This window comes from Mchenga conophoros, linkage group LG3 (genome assembly GCF_057382185.1).
Source record: "Mchenga conophoros isolate Kocher_MC1m ecotype Shallow Benthic linkage group LG3, M_conophoros_male_GT1.1, whole genome shotgun sequence".
Lineage (NCBI taxonomy): Eukaryota > Metazoa > Chordata > Actinopteri > Cichliformes > Cichlidae > Mchenga > Mchenga conophoros.
Genome location: NC_140528.1, coordinates 43333809 through 43359808, shown reverse-complemented (window position 1 = coordinate 43359808; position 26000 = coordinate 43333809). Strand labels below are relative to the sequence as shown.

At 41.6% G+C, this 26000-nt stretch overlaps 1 protein-coding gene across 1 annotated transcript; it reads right to left on the bottom strand.

Annotated features, from left to right (window-relative positions):
* Window positions 1–8616: 8616 nt before the first annotated feature.
* On the bottom strand, window positions 8617–19391 carry LOC146578836 (uncharacterized). Its single transcript, XM_085268876.1, has 10 exons — window positions 19243–19391; window positions 18586–18633; window positions 17898–18158; window positions 17573–17818; window positions 17321–17494; window positions 16515–16601; window positions 15419–15490; window positions 14894–14977; window positions 12905–12997; window positions 8617–8824 (listed from the first exon to the last, which is right to left on the bottom strand). Exons 1-10 carry the CDS (start codon window positions 19271–19273, stop codon window positions 8736–8738), a joined length of 1185 nt encoding a protein of 394 aa, XP_085125002.1. The 5' UTR covers window positions 19274–19391; the 3' UTR covers window positions 8617–8735.
* Between the last annotated feature and the right edge of the window lie 6609 nt (window positions 19392–26000).

Below are 26000 nucleotides of genomic sequence, written 5' to 3'. Positions count from 1 at the left end.
CTCTGGTATTCCTGCCAATTCCTTTCTGTGCCCCGCTCATGTATTGAGCCATATTGCATGTTAATCTTGTTGACTAAGCTGTTATGATGCATGACAGGAGCTTCCGTGTGGTACTGAGGCAGGTTATTGGCCAGTAGCTGGATGTGACCACTCCCTTCTCCCTTTCTGCCATTCTATTTTGCCTTGTCATGACGCTTGTCACATGCATTTGCTTTCATGCTTTAAGTCCATGTAAGTGGAAGTGGCAAATCTTTGCTGTTGAATTAATTTAACCTTGATACAAGTGCCTTTCCAAATCGAAGGTAAAACTGGAGGCAGCCACGCATTTCCAAAAAGCCAACATACATCAGACACTTTTTTCTGGGTTTTGTGGTGGAATGATGGGCACTTTTCCATCTGTGTAGTCTTTTGTGATTTTTAAGTTGTAAGGTCAGTTCAAAATCAAATCACTTTTATTGTCACATCACATGTGCAGGTACTTATATATATATAATGTTCTTCCTCTACACCCCCCCCCCCCAATTTTTGCACATGTCGAGGAGCGTGTCAGGCCACATTTCACTGTGTGTTATACTTGTATAACTATGCATGTGACAAATAAAGAACCTTGAACCTTGAACCATTGGTACAGCACATGTGAGTGAAATTCTTGTGTGCGAGCTTCACAAGCAACAGAGGTGTGCAAAATACAATAATGTAAACAAGCAAAATACAAGAATGGCTAAATCTGAAACTAATAAATATATGTACAATATATAATAGTATATGCATTTCTGGATGTGTATACTAAATATTTTCCTACGTGTGTGTGTGTGTGTGTGTGTGTGTGTGTGTGTGTGCACATATTTTACAAATTAAATAGAGTAAACAATAATAAATATATAAAATATACAGAGTTGAGACATGTGCAAAACAGTGGCATTACTGTACAGTATGGAGTGCATAATGTTGAAGTTCCAGTAGTGAAGCTGAGGTGTCTATGAAGTGTTCAGCAGTCTGATGGCCTGATGGAAGAAGCTGTCTCTCAGTCTGCTGGTACGGGACCGGATGCTGCAGAACCTCCTTCCTGATGGAAGCAGTCTGAACAGTTTATGGCTGGGGTGACTGGAGTCCTTGATGATCCTCCCCGCTTTCCTCAGGCAGCGCTTCCTGTAGATGTCTTGGAGGGAGGGAAGCTCACCTCCAATTATCCGTTCAGAGCACCGCACTACTCGCTGGAGAGCTTTGCAGTTGTAGGCGGTGCTGTTGCCGTACCAGGTGGTGATGCATCCAGTGAGGATGCTCTCAATGGCACAGTGATAGAAGGTCCTGAGGATGCAGGGGCTCATGCCGAATCTTTTCAGTCTCCTGAGAAAGAAGAGGCGCTGCTGCGCCTTCTTCACTGTTTTGTTTGTGTGTACTGACCATGTAAGATCCTCAGCCAGATGTACTCCAAGGAACCGGAAGCTGCTCACTCTCTCCACAGCAGCGCCGTTGATGGTGATGGGGGTGTGTACTTCTCTGCACCTCCGGAAGTCCACTATCAACTCCTTTGTCTTTGCGACGTTGAGGGTGAGATGGTTGTCTTGACACCAGTGGGTCAGGGCGCTGACCTCCTCCCTGTAAGCCGTCTCATCACCGTTGGTGATAAGACCCACCACTGTAGTGTCGTCCGCAAACTTCACAATGATGTTGGAGTTGTTGTGCAGTCGTAGGTGTAGAGTGAGTATAGGAGAGGGCTCAGTACACACCCCTGTGGAGCACCAGTGTTCAGTGTGATGGGGGATGAGGTGATGCTGCCCAGTCTGACCACTTGGCGTCTGTCAGACAGGAAGCTAAGGATCCAGCTGCAGAGGGAGCTGCTCAGTCCTAGATCCTGCAGTTTCCTATCCAGCTTCGAGGGAACGATGGTATAGAATGCTGAGCTGTAATCTACAAACAGCATTCTCACATACGTGTCTCTCTTCTCCAGGTGTGACAGGGCAGTATGTAGTGTCAGGGCTATGGCATCATCAGTGGACCTGTTGTGGCGGTATGCGAACTGTAGAGGGTCCAGTGAGTCGGGTAGTGCAGAGCGGATGAAGTCCCTGACCAGCTTCTCGAAGCATTTGCTCACGATGGGGGTCAGGGCTACAGGTCGCCAGTTGTTCAATGAGGAGATGGTGGAGGATTTGGGTACAGGGACGATGGTGGCCATTTTGAAGCAGGCTGGGACTACAGACAGAGAGAGGGAAAGGTTGAAGATGTGTGTGAACACTCCAGCCAGCTGAGCCGCGCATGACCTGAGGACGCGGCCGGGAATCCCGTCCGGACCAGTAGCTTTGCACGCGTTCACCTTCCTGAAGCACTTCCGCACATCCTCCTCAGACACAGTGTGCGCACCGCGGATGACGTCAGTGCGCACACTGTCCGGTCTCATGGTGTTCGCTGCGTCGAATCTAGCGTAGAATACGTTTAGATCCTCACACAGAGAGGCCGTAGTCTGATATAACAGCATCAATAACAGTATAACAGTGTTTTTTAGGTATTTACAATTGGCATTTACTGTGCCCACATCAGTGGTGCCATTGGGGAAAACAAAACAATCAGTTACATTTAGCTGTGAACAAAAGTTCATTTTTTGGTGGATCAAAGCATGTTTGGGGCCTAGTAAAATCACTTGATGAAGCACAATGATCCCAAAATTCTATTTTTAGAGTTTTGGATGATGTGTCAGAATTGGATAGAAATCACAAAGGAGATTACAGCTATAGTTAGTATATTTACTGGGGAAATGCGGATTTGATGATCAGTTTTCAGAGGTGTTTGTCAACGTCTGAGAGAGTGCCTGGTGTTTTTTCATCTCCTCCTTTTCCTTGATCCACTTGGTTTCCTGGTAACTCTTACTCAGCTGCCACTCATCAATGACATTCAACGTGCTTGCATTTAAGCCACGACTTGGTCATCTCTTCTTTGCCAGTCTATCAGGCACCTATGATGAAAACATGGCCTCAGTTTGTTGTGATTCAGTTGTTCCTGATTGTGTACTTAACTCATCTTAATGATGGTCAATTGAAGCTTTCTGAACCATTGAAGCTTTTCAACATAGTCATCTTTGGTGGCATCTGGTGGCCAAAAATATGAAGAGGAGCATGAATCTTGCATGTGAGTTGTCTGAACTGCAAGCTACGGGGATGGAAGCTGACAAGACAGCTGCAGTTAATAAAGTACAGCACAAACCAGGACGTGACACCACAGCTAGAAACAAAGGGACACCCTCATGACAGCCGAATAACCGCCGTCGAAACTGTGGAGGCAGGTATCCTCATGAGCAAGGCTGCCCAGCTAAAGGCAAAATCTGTAATGCTTGTGGCAAATTCAATCATTTTGCAAAGCAATGTTGCTCAAAGAGACACACTGTGGAAAGAAGTATAAGAAAAACTAACAGATAGCGCTGCACATGTGGAGACAGGGCACACGTCCAGCAGTGATGACGCTTATGTATATTTGGTGAACACAGCTCAACATCCTAAACTCCCACATATTGAAGTCAGAGTAATGGGCACCCAGATACCGGTGCTAATCGATTCTGGGGCCACTGCTAACTGCTTAACTGAAGCTACCTACAACAAACTGACACCACGTCCTACGTTAACATCTACAGACATCAAGATTTACCCACACCACTCATCTACGTCTCTCCCTGTGTGTGGTGCATTCAGGTGCAGTGTGGAAAAACAAGACAAAACAGTTAGGTGTTCCTTCTTTGTCATTAGAGGAGACAGTTTCAATATTTTAAGTTTTGAAACCTCAAAAGCCTTAGGACTCCTTCATATTGTCACTGCGGTCTCTTCTCAGTCTCAACGTTCTGTTGCAGACAAGCTAGTAGAACAACACCGAGAACTTTTCCAGGGAATTGGGAAAGATTTTCAAGTGAAACTGCACATAAACACAGATGTAAAATCAACCTGTCAACCACACAGACATGTTCCCTTTCATTTACGTCAGAAAGTGGAGGACGAACTTCAGAAATTAGAAGCTGATGACATTATTGAAAAGGTTACGGGACCAACACCGTGGGTTTCACTCATTGTAACACTGCCAAAACCAAAGAACCCAGAAGAAGTACGGATATGTGTGGACATGAGACAAGCAAACACTGCAATCGAACGAGAACATTTCACGCCCACGATAGATGATGTAATCCATGAGCTGAATGGATCTACAGTGTTCTCAAAACTTGATCTCAGGGCAGGATACCACCAACTTGAACTACACCCTGACAGCCGCTACATTACGACGTTCACTACTCATCTGGGACTTCGGAGATATAAAAGACTGAGCTTTGGAGTCTCTTCTGCAGCTGAAGTGTTCCAAAATGTTATTCATCAGACACTGCAAGGACTGAAGTCAAAAATCTCAGTGATGACATTATAGTCTTTGGCAGGGACCAGGCTGACCATGACAACAATCTTACAGCTCTCTTCAAACGACTATCAGAGTCAGGTCTTACTCTGAATTGAGAGAAGTGTGAATTTAATAAAACAAAACTTGAGTTTTTTGGTTTCATCTTCTCTGCAGGTGGCGTTTCAGCAGATCCTAAAAAGGTTGCAGCAGTTCAACACGCTCCCAACCCAAAAACACCTGCTGATATCAAAAGTCTCCCTGGCATGGCCAATTATTGCTCGAGGTTCATCAAGGACTTCTCATCAATCTCTGAGCCGCTGCGCAGGCTCACACACAAGGACACCCCTTGGACATGGCGTCAGGACCAGGAAACTGCGTTGCAGGCACTCAAGGTCAGTCTCACAAGCGACACAACGATGTCCTACTTCTATCCCAGCAGACAGACTGAACTGATTGTTGATGCTAGTCCAGCTGGACTGGGCGCCATTCTGAAACGGGGATGAAGCACATTATTGCATATGCAAGCAGAGCACTGAGTGATGTGGAAACGAGATACTCGCAAACTGAGAAAGAAGCACTCGCCATTCACACTGGTGACCGATCACAAGGCACTCGAAATCATCTGGAATAACCAAGGTCAAAACAACCTGCCAGAATAGAAAGATGGGGACTGAGACTTCAACCATATAGCTGAGTGGAGGGAGTATGATGTGCAATGGATTTCGTTAAATCAGCTGAAACTACTGTTTCCATAATGTGTCAAAAATCATGTATCACCCCATGTGTTTACCTATGTTCTGCGATCACTGCACATCTTACTTGATATTAACTGGGGGCTTGGTTGTGTGATGCCAAATCATCCACAAATACCCTCAGATTAGAATTAGCCAGCGATGCCTCCTGTGGGTCAGGTCTGGATGAACAGATTTCAGAAATGGCTGCAATAAAATCCTGTCGTTTACCATCTGCTGCTGTGGGAGTAGTGATGCTGGTACGTCTTTTAACTGTGACATTTGACATCATTTCAGCTGTGACAACTTCTGGTCTCTGTTGTAATGCACTCATCTCCACAATAATTTGTTCGTAGATTCATTCATCTACCTGTGGATTTTCCTGAATTAAAATGAAAGCAGAGAAGAAATCGCTTGATAAATCCCATCCTCATTGCCAAAATTGTTGTGGAAAAATAATATGAGCACCAAAGCCCAACAGATTTTCTGAGATTCATGAAAGAAGTTAAAACCTTTGCAAAGGGATCAACACAGCACGAACAGGGTTTGTACCAACATTAATAAAAGGCAGCTCCTTTATAGCCCTCGTGTGGATACGGTCTTTCTCTGTTCAGCAGTTAGCAAGAAATTCAGACTATCATGTAGGCACCAGCTCAATAATGTATTGTGTCATGACCTTGAGCAAAGCTTACGGTCAGTTGTTTTCTCATCTTCATACACTGTCTTTGTACAAAAAAGTTACAATTACATATTGATGGTGCACAGAGGTTACATGAGGTGAAGCACTAATTTTCCATCACAGAGGTAACACTAAAAGCCTGTTGTTGGCCCGGCTGAATGTCCTGTGCTGCCACCTGCTGGTGATATGCTGTCAAAGTGCTTAACTTAAGTGATGACGTTCACACAGCAGTCACTGTAACTACCTGACTAACAGTAATAACCTTATAGAAATAAGATGATGTAAACTACACACACACACACACACACACACACAAGAGAAGTGTAAAAATGAATAGGAACATGAAGACGCCTGAAAAATGTCAAGGACTCAGACACTAACTTAGAAACTAATTTTAATAAGAAAAGGCTTAAAAAGGATAGAATACGTAAAATAATCAGTTTCAGTTCAATTCATTTTTTTAATGGATGGAAAATTATTAATATTGATGTAATGTTGATAGAATATGAAGCTCAGTGATATGTTTTGTTTATGTTTGACCTATTCATGTATTATAAGTTGTAAAATATAACTTTGTTATATGGTCTACTGCTGGAGTGATTCGGTTTCAGTTTTACCCATGGTTTCAATTTAATGACTTTTTCTGCTCTATTACTAGAATCAGAGGACTTACTGAAAAGCTGTTATACTCTAAAAGACAACAATGGGACAGAGGTGTCTTTTTTCTTCAACAGTGGGCCTTTTATTACTCACAAAAAAAAATGTTTTAATAATAATGTATTTATGCCATCTGAGTCAGCCAGCAGCAGCACAGAGACAAAAAGGATAAACAGGTCTGATGTCACACATATTTCCTGCCTGTTCTTCCTGTTTTCATTCGGTTTCAATAACACCTCCAAGATTAACAAGATTTCTAAAAATGCATTACACAGGCTGCATCACATGTTTTCAATATGTGGAAAAACTAATGATTAGATATCTTACTGAAACAGTGTGATGATTAACTGTTAGCAGCAAGGCTCCAATCGTTGTAGGCATTGTTTTTAATCAACATACAGGTATGGAAGTTGACAAGACGGCTACAGTTAATAAAGTTAACTGCAAGTTAACAAAATACTCCAGCAACATAACATGGCAGCTCTGTGGAGCACTAGTGGCATCTACCATCAGCACTTTAAATTAGCAATTGGCAGTCCTTCATACCCATCTGCTGATAAACACGCCCTCCTCATAAAATGCCAGGGGTGTTTCCACACTTTCCAAAAAAGACCATTAATCGTATAAACATGTATATATTATATTTATAATTAAAACTATCATCCAAAACTGTCCATAACCCTAAATATAAACCATATAACTCTACAATGAGACTTAGAAAACCCCAAGCATCTCTCCATCTCAACTTCCTCCTTTGTCTCTCCTGGAACCTTTAAATAGTTCAGAGACCCAGGGACAAAAACTACAGTTCAATAAAGCATTTGCATTTTAACCAATGCCCCCTGGTGGCCACATTTATTAATGAACCAGCAACACTATTCCTTAAATTCAATATAACGCAGGTGAAGCAAAATTGAACATGATGCACACAGACTAAGTGACTATCAAAATAAAACTGGAAGCCACACACTGAGACGCAGACTGACAAAATACAGGAAAGAGGAGGAAGGAGACAGACATGACTAGGAAGACACAGAACAAGGGTGAGAGAGCCAGGGACCCAGAGAGCCGGGGACACAGAGAGCCGGGGACACAGAGAGCCAGGGACCCAGAGAGCCGGGGACACAGAGAGCCGGGGACACAGAGAGCCGGGGACACAGAGAGCCAGGGACCCAGAGAGCCGGTACGCAGAGAGCCGGGGACACAGAGAGCCGGGGACACAGAGAGCCGGGGACACAGAGAGCCGGGGACACAGAGAGCCGGGGATGCAGAGAGCCGGTACGCAGAGAGCCGGGGACGCAGAGAGCCGGGGACTGGGGAATTTGAAAGGTAAATAAACATGCAGACAAGACTGACTAGGGAACGCAGGAAGAGATGCAGGGAGAAGAAGATAAGAAAGCGAACTGACTAAACTAAAACAGTAGACTTTAAACTAACATTTGATACAAAAATGTGTATATATAAATTTATATCAGTTTATGGAGAACATGATTCAAGAAATCATGCACCAATGCCCATGAGTACCATTCACAGAGAGTTGGGGAATGGCTGCAATCACAGCATTGTAAGATGGTGACAGATGTACCCTTAGGCCCCCTCCTCGATTCAGAGATGATATTTCCCTTTTCACGTAAATGACCTCCTTGACTCTGCGATCAAACCAGCGTTCCTCCCTGTCTTATCCTTGAAAGAGTGTCCACTGGCCTATAGGTGTGAATAGACTTCAGTCCTGGCCTGACGAGGTAGCTCTTCTGTGTTGTGCCATCCACTTCGCCAGAGGTTGTTTGGTTTCCCCGATGTATAATAGATCATATATATAATATATCATAGAAATCCTCCTGGCACTCAACAGCACTATGGCACTATGTTATAAAATATGCAAAAACTGGTCCACCTCTAGGATCCAGTCCCCTAGATTTCATCTGAGACAGCTGCACTCACCTCCTTTAAACATGCATTATAAACAGCAAAGTGTTTTCTTTACCTCTATCACTGATACAATATCTGTTGTGCTAAAACAACCCAGCATGTGTGGAGGGGAGTAGGTGGAGCTGGATAACATGCAGTGACTGTTTTCAAATATGAACTCTGCAGGCATGGACATGCACGCTCCGGTCCGTTGATTCTTCATGTTTCCAGTGATTGGCCAAATGGAAAAAGAAAAAAATCCACCTCAGCGTAAACTGTACATTCAAGTCATTTATTTCAGTGCAACTGTAAAACTGCAAACACACACAGCATGTAATTAAATAAATAACATGTGCTGCACAGAGGTGTGCAGGACTGTATTTAGCAGCCAGCCGTCATCTCTGGTCAGACTGGATCGGCTGTTTGGAAGGCGTCATTGTTGACTTCAGTGCGGAGTAGATGACCCCTGGCTCTGGTGAAGGATCTGAACAAAAACACACAGATTAAAGAAACTTTTAAATTTCAGGTGATAAAAACTTCTGGGACACATCAAAAAAATAACTGCACACGCAACATTTTCCACAAAGAAAACATCCACTGAAGTGTAACAGAGCCGGGACACTTTTAGTCTTGTACTCACATAAATCCTCACAAAGATCAAGACAATATATTCATTTTTTCACTGACTTTGGATTTGATAAAGTAGATCAAATTAACCCTTTAAAGAGACTCAGATTCGTTAGCTTTGACTCAAATGAACTTTTTCATAGGCCCAGGCTGCTGGGGGTTTCCCATGATGAACTGAGAGTGACTTATTCACTCACTATGTGTGTATAAACCTCTCTGCACTTAATTATCAGTTATTATTAATCTCTGACTTTCTTCCACAGCGTGTCTTTTTTCCTGTCTCCCTCCCCTCTCCTCCAGGCAGTCACCAGAGGGTTGATCTGATATCCTCGTGTTGGTGTTGTTCCCAGACCATCATGAAAATGTTGTTCCAGGATCAACATTGCAAGTGACCAATCAGAATGTTATGACGTCATACTTTTGCGACTTCGGGAAAAACCGGCGTAAAACAAAAAACTGTACTTAAGCTGCGTGAAACCGCCTCTGTCCGCCGATCAACAGACCCTGACCCTAACCGTAACCCTTTAATAAACAGTAAGTAGAATTGATATTGTCCTTGCAACATTGGAATTTCATAAATGCACGAATGGCTTGGCGCGCAAAAGAATAACGTCACAACAATGTGATTGGTCACTTCCAATGTTGAACCTGGAACAACATTTTCATGATGGTCTGGGAACAACACCAACACGAGGATATCAGATCATCTGTCACCAGAGATGGTCGCCCCTGCCAAAGCCTGCTTCTCGTGGAGGTTACTTCCTGTTAAAAGGGAGTTTTTCCTCCCCACTGTCTAAAAATGCTTTTTTTTATAGAGGTTGTCTGGTTGTTGCTGTTTTCTCTGTGTTATCCTTGGGGGGTTTATATTGCAATATAAAACATCCTGAGGTGACTGTTGTTGTGATTCAGCACTATATAGGTAAAACTTAATTGAAATTACATTATAGAGCTCACAGTTGAATCTGACAGGACAGTAAACTGGTTTAAATAATGGAAGAATCTCATCACTTTGTACATTTCACGCTCTACTTTTAGAGCAGAATGTCAATAATAAACTGCTGCTTATTTCTAAGATTCATTTTCAGTCTAAGAATATAAAACTATTACAGTTACTATTACACTCTGTGTCATAAATGCAGTTATAACATCTGTACCAAATCAAGCCCTTGAAAATTCAGCGGAGCACTTTAGGGACGTGTTGGATTCACATCATCAATGTACAGCAGCTGTGTGATGCTATCATCTCTATATGGATGAGAACCTCAGAGGAATGTTGTTGAGCACCATGCTGAGTCTGTGAAGGATTAAGACAGTTCTGACGGCAATAGTGGTAGCAAGGTGTACCTAATAAAGTGGCCAGTATGTGCACAGCATAAAAATAAACGAGTCACAAAATGATATGAGCCAGTAGGTGGCAGCAGAGGAACTCAAATTTGCTCAACAAAAGCCTGTTTTTTCATCTGACCTTTGACCTTTTTCCTGACACTAATAATGAGTCTGGCCCAAGCTGGGCCCCCTTCAGCAGGCTCATGTCAGAGATTTCTGGCTCCTCAGTCTTGTTCCCTTTAGGACATTTGTTCTTGCAGGATTCTTCTCCTTTAATAAAGTCAGGCCTGGATCAGGTGACCCTGAACCCTGCCTCAGTTACGTTGGAATCAGTCTAGGCTGCTGGGGGGCTTCCCATGGTGCACTGGGGATTTCTTCTTAATCACACCTCTCTGTATTTAATCATTAGTCATTATTAATATTATTAATCTCTGGCTCTCTTCCACGATGTGTCTTTGTCCACTCTCCCTCCCCTCACAGCCAACCACTCGCAGCAGATGGCCGCCCCTCCCTGAGCCTGCTTCTGTCTGACATTACTTCCTGTTTACAAGAAGTTTATTTTTGTATTATAGTGGGATTCTGGTGATTCTGATTCAGGATTGTGTCACTTCACTGTTGACACAATCCTGTTTTTTTTTTACTATTTATTTTTGAAATGTTATTGACATATTCTTATTATCATTACAGGACAGTCTGGGTGATGTGATACCAATACATGCATTTCCTTTATTGATATGTCAGCTTGTTCATTATTAATTTACTGTGTGTAACTTTGATTTTCCTTTTTTAAATATTTATATCTTTATGAGTCGACTGTTTCTTTGAGGCAGAAAAAACATTTAACAACTTATCAAATTTGAAGTCCTTTCACTTTGATTTATTTTCCTAAGAACATGAACACTAATCATTCAGGAACTGGAGATGTGTCAGCAGCAGCTGGTGACTTTTTTCTGTTCCCCAAAAAACCCTTCAGTGATAATCTTTCACCGATCATCCGCCTGTTTGTAAATACTTGGTATCCATAGAATTTCTAAACGTCCTGTTTCACCAATCCTACCTTTATCTGAATGAAACTTATTTAATGCTGTTTTATGAAGAGACATAAGCATACCATGCACCACCCACTTGTCCCTGTTGTGTCCATGTGGGGCTCGTGCTTTAAATGCAGTAAGTGTGCGCACTTCTTATTAGAGAAATGATTTTATGCGACTAAACATGCTGCAACTGCTCCTGCTGCCTCTCTTACTGGGACATTTCACATCAGCAGTAAATTATCTGCAGTCTGTTAATGTTTATCTCTGATAGTGGAATCAGAGGAAAGCAGCTCGCTTAGCTCTGTCCAAAGTACCAAATCTACCTGCTCACACTGGCCACACTTGTTGAAAACTTGTATGAATATTTGTTTAATCTGTACAAAAACCTAAGTGCAAAAAACATTTTTGGTTTGGTTATAAAATATTCCCTCCACACACTTCCCTAACACTCGATCCAACTTAAGCTCACACAGGATAGAGCTCTACAAACTAAACAGGTCCCCAGTCCAGTGTAAAAAACTGCACACAGCCAACCAGGAGATTCAAACCCAGAGCCTGTGAGGTGTCATTAAAGGCATAATGTCTTCAGATCTACAGTACAAAGCAGGGTTAAGGGCTGAAGAGCAGGTTATGGTCAACCTAAGAGATCCGCAGGTTAAAACTGCCACCAGATCTCTGCAGGATCCCGCTGAGCTCAGAGCACAGATAACACGATGATCTAAAATCTCTGTCTTTCCCAGATGAGCATCAAGAAGTTTGTTATAAGCATCTTTATATTTTCCCTTTTCATCCTGTTGGCTGAAGGTTAAAACCATTTTATTGTTCCATAAACCTTACAACAGTGATATGATCCTACCTGCTGAGCTCATAAATAAGCCTCTGATTTATGTTTTATAAAATCAAAATGTGCTTTTTTGTGTTGTGTCCCAGCAGATGAAAGTATAAATTAATAGATTCATAGTTTATAATAATTCTATGAGAAATATTTAAATTTTCCAGTATCTTAAAAACGATTCATGATCCTGAGAGATGTGTGCTCGTACACTGTCCTCCTTTTTTCTACCTTTCTTTCTTGGCTTTAAACAAACATTAGATCTACTTTCAGTAAGTGAATAAATGATTGTGTTTTTTTAATGGTTCGTTAGGCTGTGGTTATGTTTGCTCCTCCTGAGCACTCAGAGGTGTAAGACACTCACACGTTCATATAGTATGTCATACTTACTGTGGGTCACACTCTGCTGCTTCGTCTGCAGCAGCTCTGCTACTTTCAGTATTTGTGTTAAACCTCAACATTTTCCTCATGTTACAGTTTGAGTCTCTCCTGTCTGCTTTGTGGAGCTCTACAGTGCAGATGCTGTCACTGCGTCATCATCTTTTCACAGTGTTTATCACAGTGCCAGCAGCAGGATGAATCTGACCCCATTTTTCTTCTTCTATTGCTTTTAGGCTTTGATTAGGTTTTACAGTGTGGAGGGATCAAAGTGATCCGACTTCCTCCTCCTCTGTACAAACAGCATCTGTGCACTTAAACCAGATCCTGCAGAAGATCAGCGAGTATGAAAGAGGAGCAGCTGTACCTCTGTGCCTGCTGTTTTTCCTGATGGCGATTTCTCCATAACTGACTTCGCTTGTTATGTGCATCGAAGAGTAACCTGCAGCTGGATCGCACACTGAAAAAACAAGATAGAAGTCACGTGAGGGAAAATGTGGACTTTTCATGAGTAGGGCTGCACATAAAGTCACAGCACATCCTCTCTTCAACCTGGAGTGACTTTTTTTAGCACCTCTGCTGAGTTTAGTGCTCGAAACAGGAAGCTTAATGAGTGCAGAGCTACTCACATCTGCCAAGCCCGTTTAACACTTTGCAAACTTAACGTAACCCAAATAAAACACTTTGCTAACCTGTGAAAGCTGTTTCAAAGAAAAATTGACTTTTACGGTGAGTGTAGCTGCCTCCACCGATATTCACCTCATATTGGACAGATGTGAGTTTTTGCCATGACTTCTTGGCCTCGTTTGGCCCAATTAACACTGGTCAGTCCTACAACGGAGTGAAAGTATATGCAGGGAAACTCTGAGGAAGAATGACCCAGTTTAAAAATCTGAATGAAAATACTGCTGCTTTATTATCAGTGCACAAAGTCTGAAAGCTCAAAGCCCCATGAGTCAAAAGGTTTGAACCACTTAAAGACACCTTCACCACATCAGAAGGAGTTCCTGACTTTATAGTAAAAGTGAGAACACAAAAAGAACCAAAAGTTTGTGCTCACTCCGAGAGTCCGGTGGACACACTTCTGTTTTTTTCTTGCACACAAACAAGAGGGTGAATGTGAAGGCGTCTGAATCCTGTTGTCTGCATTGAACGTGCACAACTGTGTTTGTGACCCACACCCATTTTCACACCTTGGCTCATGTGATTAGGTAGAGGATCATCAGGGGGTCCTTTTGTCCCAAAATTCCTGCAGGCTTAACACTGGAAGTCCCAGGCTTCTACCTTTCTACCTTTAAATCTGGGACTCTCCACCATTTGACTCTTAGAACTGAAGAAGCTTCTTGGATGAGAGGTGAAACGTCTTCAAGCAGCTTAAAGAAGTCCAGACACTTTTCTTTCCAAGCTCCTTAGACAACAGTGTTGTTACCATCATTAGATGGGACCAGCTTCCAAAATATCAAATTATCCAAGGTTACACTTTCAGTTCCCACCAAAGGATGCAGAAGTGGATCAGAAAGAACGTGAGCATCACCACGTGCTTATCCAGACTTTCTTCTTGTTTCTGTAGCACAGAGACGCCACAGATCTGCTTCACTCAACAGCTGTTTGTGTTACAGCTCTGTGTGAGGAGGAAAATCATCATGGACGCATTATCTGTTTTTGAAACTGGCAGCTGCACTCAAGATATAACTTGGAAGGAAAGCTCATCTTGAAGTGGATCAGTTGTGTTTTTCTTTATTTCCTGACATAGATCTTGTTCCAGCCATGGATAATCACGTTAAACATTTCTAATAATGTGGTCAGGAGGGAGAGAGAATGAACTGAGGGCCTGCACCAAGACTCCATATCAAATAAAGAAGGATTATTTTGAGATGTGAATCATGCTAAGCTACTCAAGCAGAGTCAAAAGATAAAAAATATGGACCTGGAAATGTTAAGAGTCTAAGATTCCATGTTTGGAAAGTTGGAAAGTCTCCAAGCACCTGGAAAAGTGAGGCTGATGTTCAGTGGACTGAAGATTTGAAAAGAGTTGATTTTTTTTTGTCAGCTGATTCTTGTTTAGTTTAGTTTAGTTAAAGTTCGTACCATGTTGGAGCAACTGTGGCCACATAATTCCCTCTCGGATTACTAAAGAATTCTGATTCCGATTATTAACAACCATCATAACGTAGTCGTGCACTTCAGTTTAGTGCTTAGCTTAGTTGCTGATCCAGAACACCAACATATGGAGCAGATTTCATCACAGATGCATCCGACACATGTTCAAAAACAATCAACCCCAGAAAACCTCCTGTGGAAACATCAGAACACCTTCAAAGATTTTTGAGTTTGTCGTGCCGGGAATTTTTCATACCTTTGGTCCCGTTTGCTCCGTTTTGCTCGTCTGCTGCTGCTCGTTTCACCGATGAGTAGGTGGCAGCCGTTGAGAGATCTTTTTCTGTAAAGTCAATTTGAAACGTTGGCATTTGTGTCATTTGTGTCAATTAAAATGTCAAGTGGAGGAAAGATTGTGTTTGATAAAAAGCTGGATAACTCTGACATACATTTATTCAAATAACATTTGAATAAAAAAAGTGTTTCCCCATTTTTTAAATCAGAAAAACAGGAAACTGAAGTGCAGCAGAGCTTCTTTGCTGTTGTCGCTCTTCTAGTACGCTGACGTGCAGAAACATGGATATCTGGCCGCAAACTAACGCAGGCCCAGGGCTAACAGTACTGAAATGTTGAACTGATGGAAGAAAAAAAAAATCAAGGCACCTGCAGTTACTTTCTAAAGGAAGCACCAGGCTTTCGTCTGAAACCCCAAACATGAACCTTGTGGAACTTTTTAGGAAACATCACACGTTTTAAAGCTTATCTTGCAGGAAACTCGGCGTACCTCTCGTCCTGTTTGAGGCTGTTCTTCTCACCGACGAGTAGGTTGCAGTTGCAGCTGCTGGGGGATCTTTCTCTGCATAAATCAAGTCAGATTTTCCTCTGAGAACAGATAACTGTCACTGCTGCTGCTTCAGCATTTGAAATAATGATATTATTAAATCAGCAATCAGTGGGAAGGGAAAACTGCAGTCGGGATGAATCTGATATAAAACTGTATTTCTTTCTTTCTCTGAGTCTTCCAGTGAAACAACATTTTAAAAAATGGGGGGTTTAACACAAGATAAGATACCTTTACCTAATCTGACACAGGGAGGAGTCGCCTGTTTCAACAGCACAAGAGTCAGAAGGACCCTCAGCCTCTTAGTAGGTGGGCCAAAAATAAATAAATATGGGGCAACTTGTCCGTTTCTTGTAATTGTGTTTACCAGACTTTCAGAAAACTTGACCTCTGACCTTGATTTTAAAATCAAGGTTCCTGAGATTTGAATTGATCCCAGATTTTTTAGACGTATCTATGGTATCAACTTAATATTAATCACTTTGTCAGAATCAGAATCTGACTATCCCAGCACTCTTTTAATCCCAGAGGAAATTATGTGGCTATGCTTGCTCCAAGGCAGTAAAGAACAGTAGCTAACCAAACTAAATTAAAGAAAACAACATATTACAAAGTTACAAAATATAACAAAGTAGCTCTAATTATGAATATACTGGTAAATAACACATGATTGAGTGTAATGTAATAATATATTTTTGCGTTCTTGTGTTCACACAGTTGGATGTCCACACTGCCTGCTGGTCTGACGGTGTGACAAAAGTAAAGATATATTTAAAGTAATGTATAACATATACACTTAAAGCCATGTCACAAAGATTTGTTATATGTCCAGTGCAGTGGAAATGATAGCATATATACACATGATAAAATAGTAGCATGAGGACCTGCAGTTCACCCTAAAAGTATCACCGGTGTCTGAACAAGCACATGTTGGAGATTCTCTTCAAAAAACCCCAAAACACGAAACTTGAGTAACGTTTTGAAGAAACGTTGGATCATCAAAGAATCTAGATATTATCTAACAGGAAATGTTTCCTACCACTCGTCCTGTTTGACTCATACTGCTGGTTCGATACGGTTCTTCTCACTGGTGAGTAGGTAGCAGTGGCTGCTGCAGGATCTCTTTCTGCAAAAAATGAGATGAAAAAGATTTTCCACTGATAACTGTACTGTAACTGCCGATGTTTCGATGTTTGGAGCACTAATATTCATAATCATCTAATGATGATTAAAATGCAAAGTGGAGGAAAGACTAAAGTCAGCATTACGGTGGGTGATCTTTGTGAGACCTGCGGTAAAACATGTAAAAGAAAAAAAGGTTTTATTTTCTCTTCTTTTAGTCAGAAAACAGGAAACTGGACGGCGGTGAAGCTTCTGTTCACTTCGATAGACTCTGACCACAAAATCTCAAGTGCAGCATTACGGTTCACCCAGAGCAAAACAAAAACATTTAGTGTAAACTATATTAAAAGCATGTTATTGAACATGAAATGCAGAAGCAGAAAATGTTGCACAACTGCAGTGTGTAGTTTCACTATAAATATGGTAATTTAACTGTTTAAAAACAAGTGCTCACAAAGTGCAAAAACAACATCCTGTGCATCATGTGACTGTTATTAAAGGAACAGTTCACCCCATGGTCACACCTACATGTGTGATTATGTTTATCCACTTCAGTTACTTTAGTGTGAATTTCCCACTGGGTGAGATATCAGCGTCAGTGTAACAGGACTGACTTTCACCCACTTTATACCACTCAGAGAAAAACACTGTAGATTGTGTTATTTTGTCACTTTAAGCTGATTTATATAGAAACATTGAATGTGAACAGAATGTGTGTCTCACCTTCAGGTTTCCTCCAGACACATCTTCTCACCAGTACAACCAGTACAACCAGCAGGAGCAGCCCAAATATGGAGGAAACTGACAGCACCGCGAAGAAGGAAACAGTAGAAAGAGAGGAGAGGTGGAGGGAGGCAGTCGAGGCTGATGGAGGAGGAGAGGTAGAAGAACCTGAAACTAAAGAGAAACACAAGTCTTTGTGGTCACTTTGAGTCTCTTTGGGTCTGAAATCTGTAAAAGAAACAGAAGCTTCACCTGTGACAGTGATCCAGCTGGATGGAGACTCTCCATGACCGCTGATGTCACACTTGTAGAGGCCTTCATCAGACCTGGAAACATGCTGGATGGTCATGTGACCTGTAGGCTCCTCCCTGATGAGGGAGCCATCTTTATAGAAAGCAGCTGTGAGGTTGGAGGGAGTGGTCTTTGTTTCACAGAGCAGAGTGACGTCATCTCCCTCCATCACAGGGAGGACAGGACTCTGCAGGATCACTGATCCACCTCAACACAGAGACAAACTACAGCATTTCATCCATTTACACACAGCTTCATCAACACTAACTCCACACACTCAGCTTACCAGTGACTGTCAGGTTAACCATGTTACTGATGGGACCCTCTCTGGACTCACACCAGTAAACTCCACTGTCTGATTTGTGGAAGCCAGTGATGTTACAGGAAGAACCAGCTGGTTGTCCCCACTCCTCACACTCAGCTCTGGTGTCTTTGCTCGTGTTTCTCCTCAGAGTCCATCCAGCAGAGCTGTCGTCCTCCTCACAGCTCAGAGACACAAAGTCTCCTTCAAAGAACTGAGAGCTGCTGGGACTCACAGTCAGACGAGCTGTGAGAGATTATAGATTTTTCAAATGAACAGAAAAACATCCCGATGTCTGTTGTGGTGCAGGGTCAAAGACAGATAGAACATCTGAATCCAGTTTAAGCAACATATGCTTGAGTCTAAAAGTTAATCTGAAGCTAAAACAGTGCACATTATTTTATTAAACTGTAGTGACTTATGTACTGGAACATTTCTTTATTTGAGTAATGGTATCAGTTTCAAAATCCAATTCTTAGCAAGCACGAAGAGTGTATTTCCCCAAATTTTCCTCTGTTTTTAATTGCACACATTTTCCTGACCGCTGCAGACTTTTTAATGTAAAAATTACTCAGAAAAGGAAAAATACTGATGTCAAATCTATTTTCTGTGAAGAAAAACTTGTTTTTTTACATTTAACATCTCTAGGATTCCAAATTATGAGTTCACTCACCTCCATAGGTAATGCAGCTCAGCACCGAGAAGAGAAGTAAGCCGCAATCTGAAATTTGGAAGAAAAAAAAAATTCAAATCACTCAACTTAAACTGGTGACTACCAGCTAAAATTAATCTGGACATGAAACCTGGACTGAAAATTGAATAAGTGACAATTAAATGAGTTGATATATTTAAAGGCTTGGCAGGTGCCACTCTTTGCAACATAGATACACACAGAGATAAAAACGGGGGGAGTCTTTGCTTAAAAATGCAGCTTACCAAGACCTGTGACCACAGAGCACATGTATGACTGGTAATCATCAGTAAGATTGGTAAAAAAGGACAACAATAAGATAACAGCATGATTTGCAGGAGACGGTGAAGTAGACGTTTAAACCCTGCTGTGGTTTGTCTGCAGCAAAAACCTGAAAATCTGAACTCTAAAGAGTTTAAAGAAGTAAAAGCTTGAATCTGGTGAAACCTTCAGTTAAAGAGAAGATGCAGCTGTTCCAGCTCAGTAAAGTGCACGGATTAACCACTGATATAATTAAAGTGGAATCCAGTTGTTAATCCGTTCCTCCCTGTAGCTGCAAACATCTCTGTGTCCCAGATCCACTGCACTCCAACAAGATCAACATTTACACATTTTACATTCAGTACATGAGGTACTTACAGAGCAGCCACAGAAGCGATGCGTGTCCCATTCTTCTGCACAGTGTTGTGTGATTAAGGTGTTTTTTTGTTTCATCACAGCAGTTAAACACACCTCCTTCCTCTTGACTTCAGCGGCTCTGTGGTTTCTATTCTGCAGTTCCAGGAAAAAGGCGTTCAGTGTTTTTTAGTTCTTAGTTTTATAGCTTTGGTACGAACACAAGGCCTCGGTAGATCACAGAGAGACACTGAGTGGGATTAACACCACACAAACCCTGCAGAGTAGAGAAAAACAGATCTGCGTTACTCAGGGATCTACATAGTAAAGCCTGCATGCATGTTTTTAAAATGAGGGAATGTTATCATTAACCAGGTTGGGATGAGAACTGCTTTACTGCACATATTGCATGGGATGAATAGCAGATATCAAGTAAATAGTAAAAAAACGTTTTTAAATCACACAAGATGCTTTCAAGTGTCAGAGAAATGACAAAAAAATATGAAATTCACCTGAAGTGACGTGAATGCAACATTAGAGTCGAAAGTATAAAGCAGGGCGGGTTTTGAACCGGTGGCTCATATGAAGACAAAAAAAAAAAGAACTGGGGCAAAGCGGAGGGGCGTTTAACATGAGAAGGGAGGGAGTGCAGCGGGGCAGAAAGGGTTAAATGTGGCTATGAGCTGGAGAGCACATCAGAGGAGGTGTGAGGGATGCAAAGAGGGGAAACTGTGTGTGGTGAAGTTTTAAATTAACACAGAGAAACAAGTGTGTGCAACAGCTGAATTTACTGGATTTTAGCAGCAGCAGCTGAGGGGAGAAGGAGGTGAACTATAAACTGTATGTATCTGTGGTCAGATGGTTAGTGGGACGGCTTCCTCTCATCCCTTGCAGTTAATTTTCAAATTAGAGCCTTTTACTAACACTCCGGCCAAGTAGGCGGCGGTGCGTGAAAAAGTTAGATGCCAGCTGCTGAGAAAAAAAGGAAGAAAAGGATCAACGTTGCTCTCCACTTGTCCGCATGTTGCATCTACGTCTCAGAGAGACCACTGTGGTTTGCCAATCACCGTTAATGCCCATAGAAGGAGGTGAAGAGGAGGAGGAAGAGGAGGGGCCGCGACAGTGTCAGTGTTCTGAGCTGGAGTTTTCCACGGCTGGGTGTACCCGTTTTTGGATGTATCAGTTGTTCCCCACGGGAGATGGATGTAATCAAAGGAATTTTGGATCGCCGTTTGGATTTACTGAGCACGGAGTTTCTGGATTATCTGTTCAGACAGCACCGACAGACATGGGCCGAAATACCCGGATATCTCGCTTGAAGGATCGGAATAAATTCCAGGTGCGCCGAGGGTAACAAGGGAGACCCGACAATGCCCCTAAAAACCCGTAAAAAGTGGAATTTCACAACTGTTGGTTCCTATGCGACAATGAAGCGGTGAGTAATTTAAAAGAAGAGGGGGGGGGGGGGTAATGGCATGTGTGACATGCTTATATACACGTCATTCCTGCAGGGGCAGTATCGACATTTCCGACGTATTTGGCAGCAAATATAGAAAATCGGAAGTTTCTAATATTTCTGTCAAAACCGGGGTTTCCTGGAAATAAAACAAACAAACAAACAAACAAAAAGCTGCTGCGTAAACGCATTCATTCATTTAGATAGACCGGCTGGTGTACGGAAGTGGATTTGGGGGGGTCATTCTTTTTGTTTCCCCAGAATTCTGAGGTTAATGCCAGAATTCTTTAAAAGAAACAGACGCCCCCGTTTTTTTTTTTTTTTTATTTGATTTGCTTCTTTTTATTGTCCCCAATCGTCTTCGGTAGCCTACTGGTGCCATAAGCCAAGGGCGTAGATTTGGTTTTGGCATTGGTGAGGACGGATGATTTAACCACCGAACCCTGCCCCGTTTCTTTTTTTCTCCTTTGTGCGTTTGATAACAGAGAAATATACTTGCCTACATATGCTATTCTACATGCTTTTAAACCATTTAAAATAACAATTCATAGTTTTAAATGTGATTATATAATGTTAAATTAATATTAAAACAAGTATTTTAGACTTTAGTTTAGGGGAGAGCGGGGTAAGTTGTCACACGGGTAAGTTGTCACACTGTTCATAACTCCAACACTAGAGGCTCTATCTCAAAAATGAAATAGCCACTTTGTGTGACTTCTTCTTCTATAGTCAACCTCCTGTTCACATGTGGTCAAGACTGCTCTAATCTGAGGTGAGCACATCTTTTTTATTTTTTTGACCTAAAAGGAAAAATAAATCACTTTAAATTTTCGTCAGTACAACTTTGTTAGGTATAGATGTTACAAATTATTATTTTACACAAAATAGAGGAGACATTAACGTGTCTTTTGATACTTCAGCTGATGTGCTATGTTGAGCTAACCCTGACATTTAGCCAAAATTAGCATAAATGTCAGTTTGGGGCAAGTTGTCTCATTAACTTTGGGGCAAGTCGTCACATGTGACAACTTGCCCCAGTACAAATAAATGCTCCAAAAAATTGATATTGTAATTCATTTGTATTTGTAATAAGGTTTTTGAAGAAAGGAAGGAGAGGCAGGAATTAAGGAAGGAAGGAAGAAAGTAAGATGGTTCGAAATTATCAACGAAAGACAGAGCGTGGCAGAACACCACCTGACATTATGTTAAAGGCAGTCAGGCAGGTAAAGATGCAGAACAAATCAATCAGAAGTACAGCAAAGGATTTTGACATAAATTACCGTACTCTAACTCGGTATTGTCAAAAGATTACCAGAGAAGAAATTGAAAGTCAGACAGCCATGCCAACAACAATGGTTGGTTATACAACGCCAAGGAAGATTTTTTCCCCTGATTTGGAAAAGCAGCTTGTTGAATATATTACTAGGTCAGCTGACATTTATTTTGGTCTGTCACCAAGTGAGGTCAGAAAGCTTGCCTACCAGTTTGCTGTGGCACACGAACTGAAGTTTGTGCCTTTGTGGGCAGAAAAAGAAAAGGCCAGCAAAGAGTGGTTTACAGGCTTTTTAAAGCAGCATACAACATTGTCACTGAGAAAGCCAGAAGCAACTAGCCTTGCCAGGGCAAGTAGCTTCAACAGAGAGAATGTCAATGCTTTCTTTGACAACTTAGAGAAAGTGTTATGCAAATATGAGTTTGGACCAGGAGACATTTGGAATGTTGATGAAACTGGGGTCACCACTGTACATAAACCAGACAAAGTGTTGGCCAGACGTGGATTCAAACAAGTAGGGTCATTGACCTCTGCTGAAAGGGGAACCCTTGTCACACTGGCCTGTGCTGTCTCAGCCATAGGGAATAGTTTACCTCCATACTTTATTTTCCCACGTGTCCACTTCCATGACCATTTCCTGATCAACGGGCCACCCGGCAGCAAAGGAGGGGCAAATTCCTCTGGATGGATGAAAGACACACACTTTGTTGACTTCCTGCAACATTTCAATGAACATACAAAGTGTTCAAAGGAGAAGCCCTGTTTACTCCTTTTGGACAACCACGAGTCTCATCTGTCCATTGATGGACTCAATTATGCCAAAGAAAATGGCATAATCATGCTGTCATTCCCACCGCACTGCTCACATCGGCTCCAACCATTAGACAGGTCTGTCTGCGGGCCACTAAAGAGGCACATCAACAGCACGTGTGATGCCTGGATGAGGAACAACCCTGGGAAGACAATGTCCATTTATGACATTCCTGGGATTGTGGCAATTGCATATCCTCTGGCTGCAACCCCATTGAACATTCAGGCTGGTTTTAGGGTGGCTGGGATTCAACCTTACAACAGAAATGTATTTCTGGAAGCCGAGTTTGCACCATCCTACATCACAGATCGCCCTATTCCGGACCCTGCCCTGCCAGGCTCCAGCACCAACTCTGCACTGCCAGGCCCCAGCGCCAACTCTGCACTGCCAGGCCCCAGCACCAACTCTGCACTGCTAGGCCCCAGCACCAACTCTGAACTGCCAAGCTCCAGCACCATCTCTATCACGAGCTCACCCTTACCCAGCACTGCAATTACTGACAGCGGACTACCAACTCCAGAGGACATCCGGCCATATCCAAAAGCTGGCCGCCGAAAACCATCCAGCAAAGGAAGAAAACAACGCAAATCAGCAATTCTAACCGACACGCCAGTGAAGCGGCAACTAGAAAAAGAAAAGAATAAGGCTGAATCTAGCAAAAAGCTGTTTCAAAAGAGAGGGACGCGAGGGGGGAAAACATCTGGACCTATGAAGAACAACGCAGCTAAAAGAAGAAAAATAATTCAAGAGTCATCATCAGATGATGAAGAGTGCTTCTGCCTTGTCTGTGTGGAGCCATTTTCAAACAGTTGTCCAAAAGAGACCTGGGTAAAATGCGTAAAATGCAACTAATGGGCCCATGATGCTTGCACCTCAGGCCAGGCAATTTATGTGTGCCAGAATTGTGACTCTGAAGTTGAGTCTGATTAATCAGAAATAGGGCATCTGTTTTGTTCAGAGGATAAACATGTTAAGTAAAGCAAGTTATTTGCAGCATTCCATTCAGTTATGATGGATTTATGTGCAAGCCAGAGAACATTTGAGTTTAAAGTTCAAACTAAAGTTTTCTTTCTACTTAATGTTTTGATTAAAATGTGTATTGGATTGAAATAATTGTTTTTTTCCAAATTCTCTTGGCATAATTGTTCAAATTTCCAGTTTTGGTTTGAATTTAACAATTAAAATCAATAATCACAATTAAGTATTTGTGTTCTTATTTTAAGATAATCTAGTGTGACAACTTACCTGCCGATGGGGCAAATTGTCACAAGTACACATTCTCCATTCAACAGTCTACAACTCCGTAATGAGATAAGATATGAAAATGTAATCAATACATCATATGTGCCCGAGACTTCCGTCTTTCATTTGGTGAAACATTTATTACGTTGTGATGTATGGTGCTCAGTAAGAGTTAGTCAGTGTGAAAAGTGTGACAACTTACCCCGCTCTCCCCTACTTCAGCCATATCAAATACAGTCATGAACCAACAAGTCATCATCCAGTTTCACCTGTGATCTTGTGTCACCATTACTCTCTGAGCTTTGTGTTGGTTCTTCTGTCACCTGACAAATAGGACAAACATGACAATAAGAATAAAATGTGGAGCTGCTTCAGTGTTTCTGTCAGTTTGTGGAGATCTTGACTCATCAGTAATGTTTGTGAGTGCATTTTTAAAACAATTTGTGCAAACTGCACTACGAGGTGGATATTTGCAAAATCATGACTACCTCATGATATTTTGACTCAAAAATGAACCCTATGAATATGTCAGTACCATTAGGATTAAATTATTGTGTCACCAACATTTTAACGTTAGACATATAATTTTAACAGCCTCTGTAAACTAATATCCTGGCTTACTCAAGGCTGCCATTACTGTGTAATGTAATGTGTAATGTATTTGCTTATATTGGTTTAAAAAATCCTTCTATGTAAAAAAAGGTTTATAAGGTTTAGTATATAAAATAAAGAAATGGCCAATTTTGCACGTATCTTGGTTACTGCGTTACTGTGCATTATAATCCAACCAGTCCTCTTTTCCTTTTTTAGTTACTTAAAATAACTTTATCGAAAATATTTGTCATAATTTCCGCAGCCCTCATGATCAGATCTCTCTTGAAAAACACTTTTTTTATTATGTCAGTGACACTTTTACCTGGATAAATGATGGATTTATGAAAGCAACCTTTCCAAGAGCAAACAAACAAACCAGATGTTAGATGAGCCATCACAGCTGTTTTCCGGCCAGTGTAGCATGGGTAACTGCAGGTTCACTCAGTTTATTTAAACTAAACTGCGACCTCTGATATCCCCTGACCGTGAACACCAGAGGATGTGGTGTAGCTGTGTAGCTGTACCACATTGTTTATCGAAGCTGCACCTGCATAAAGAGACGTGTCACAATGATCTCACCAAAACAGATCCAGTGAAAATCCAACATGAATTAGAACCTTACAGGTACTCTTTATATTTGTAGTTCTGTAGTACTTACCTGTCAAGATAACCCTCATCTTCCTCTCCTTTCTTCTGTCTTACATCTTAAAACAATTAATGTTTCTTTTTCCTCCCTGATAATTACAGCCTCAGTCCTGCAGACACGCTGTGATCCAACTGCACAGAAAGTATTATTCCAGCAGAGGGCGCCATACATTAAAAAAATAAAGCGTTAAACATCCCACTTTTAAAAAGAACTGTTGTACCAAATCAACTTAGCCACGAAAATGCACAGGACACCAGTTACAGAAACGACAGTCTTTATATATCATTCCTGTGCCTTCTGTTCATTTAACTGTATCGTTAGGAAATCTAACTGGAGCTGCATTAATATCTCACCTAATAATAATAATAATAATAAAACTGGATGAAGGCCTACGTGAAAGCTGTGACTATGATTTATTTTCTGGGGGATTTCTGTCATTACAGGAAGTGAAATATTGTTTTTTTTTTTTTTTTTTAAAGCGGGAACTGACTTACAGGGTTTTCGGTTTTTTTAACACATCTTCAGTTAAAATGCACATAAAATGTAACAAGTGTAAAACGCAGCAGTTTATTTGCTCCCTATATAACGCCATTCAGAAATACTGTTCGCTGCATTCTTCTTCTACATTCATATTCCTCTCACATACTTGGAATTTCTTTCGAAAATAAAACAAAAAAATTCGTAAAATGTCAGAAAATAAGTAGATGGCGCAGTCGCTTGTTGTGATGACGCAACAGGTTTGGGCAGGCGTTATTCGAAA

Bases quoted from the DNA above. Each gene is read 5' to 3' on its own strand.
- LOC146578836 (XM_085268876.1), bottom strand. From the start codon at position 19,273: ATGGGACACGCATCGCTTCTGTGGCTGCTCT. The intron at 17,819-17,897 runs GTAAGCTGAGTG...CTCTGTGTTGAG, and splicing joins GGTTAACCTGACAGTCACTG to GTGGATCAGTGATCCTGCAG. The intron at 15,491-16,514 runs GTAGGAAACATT...TGATTTATGCAG, and splicing joins TGAGTCAAACAGGACGAGTG to AGAAAGATCCCCCAGCAGCT.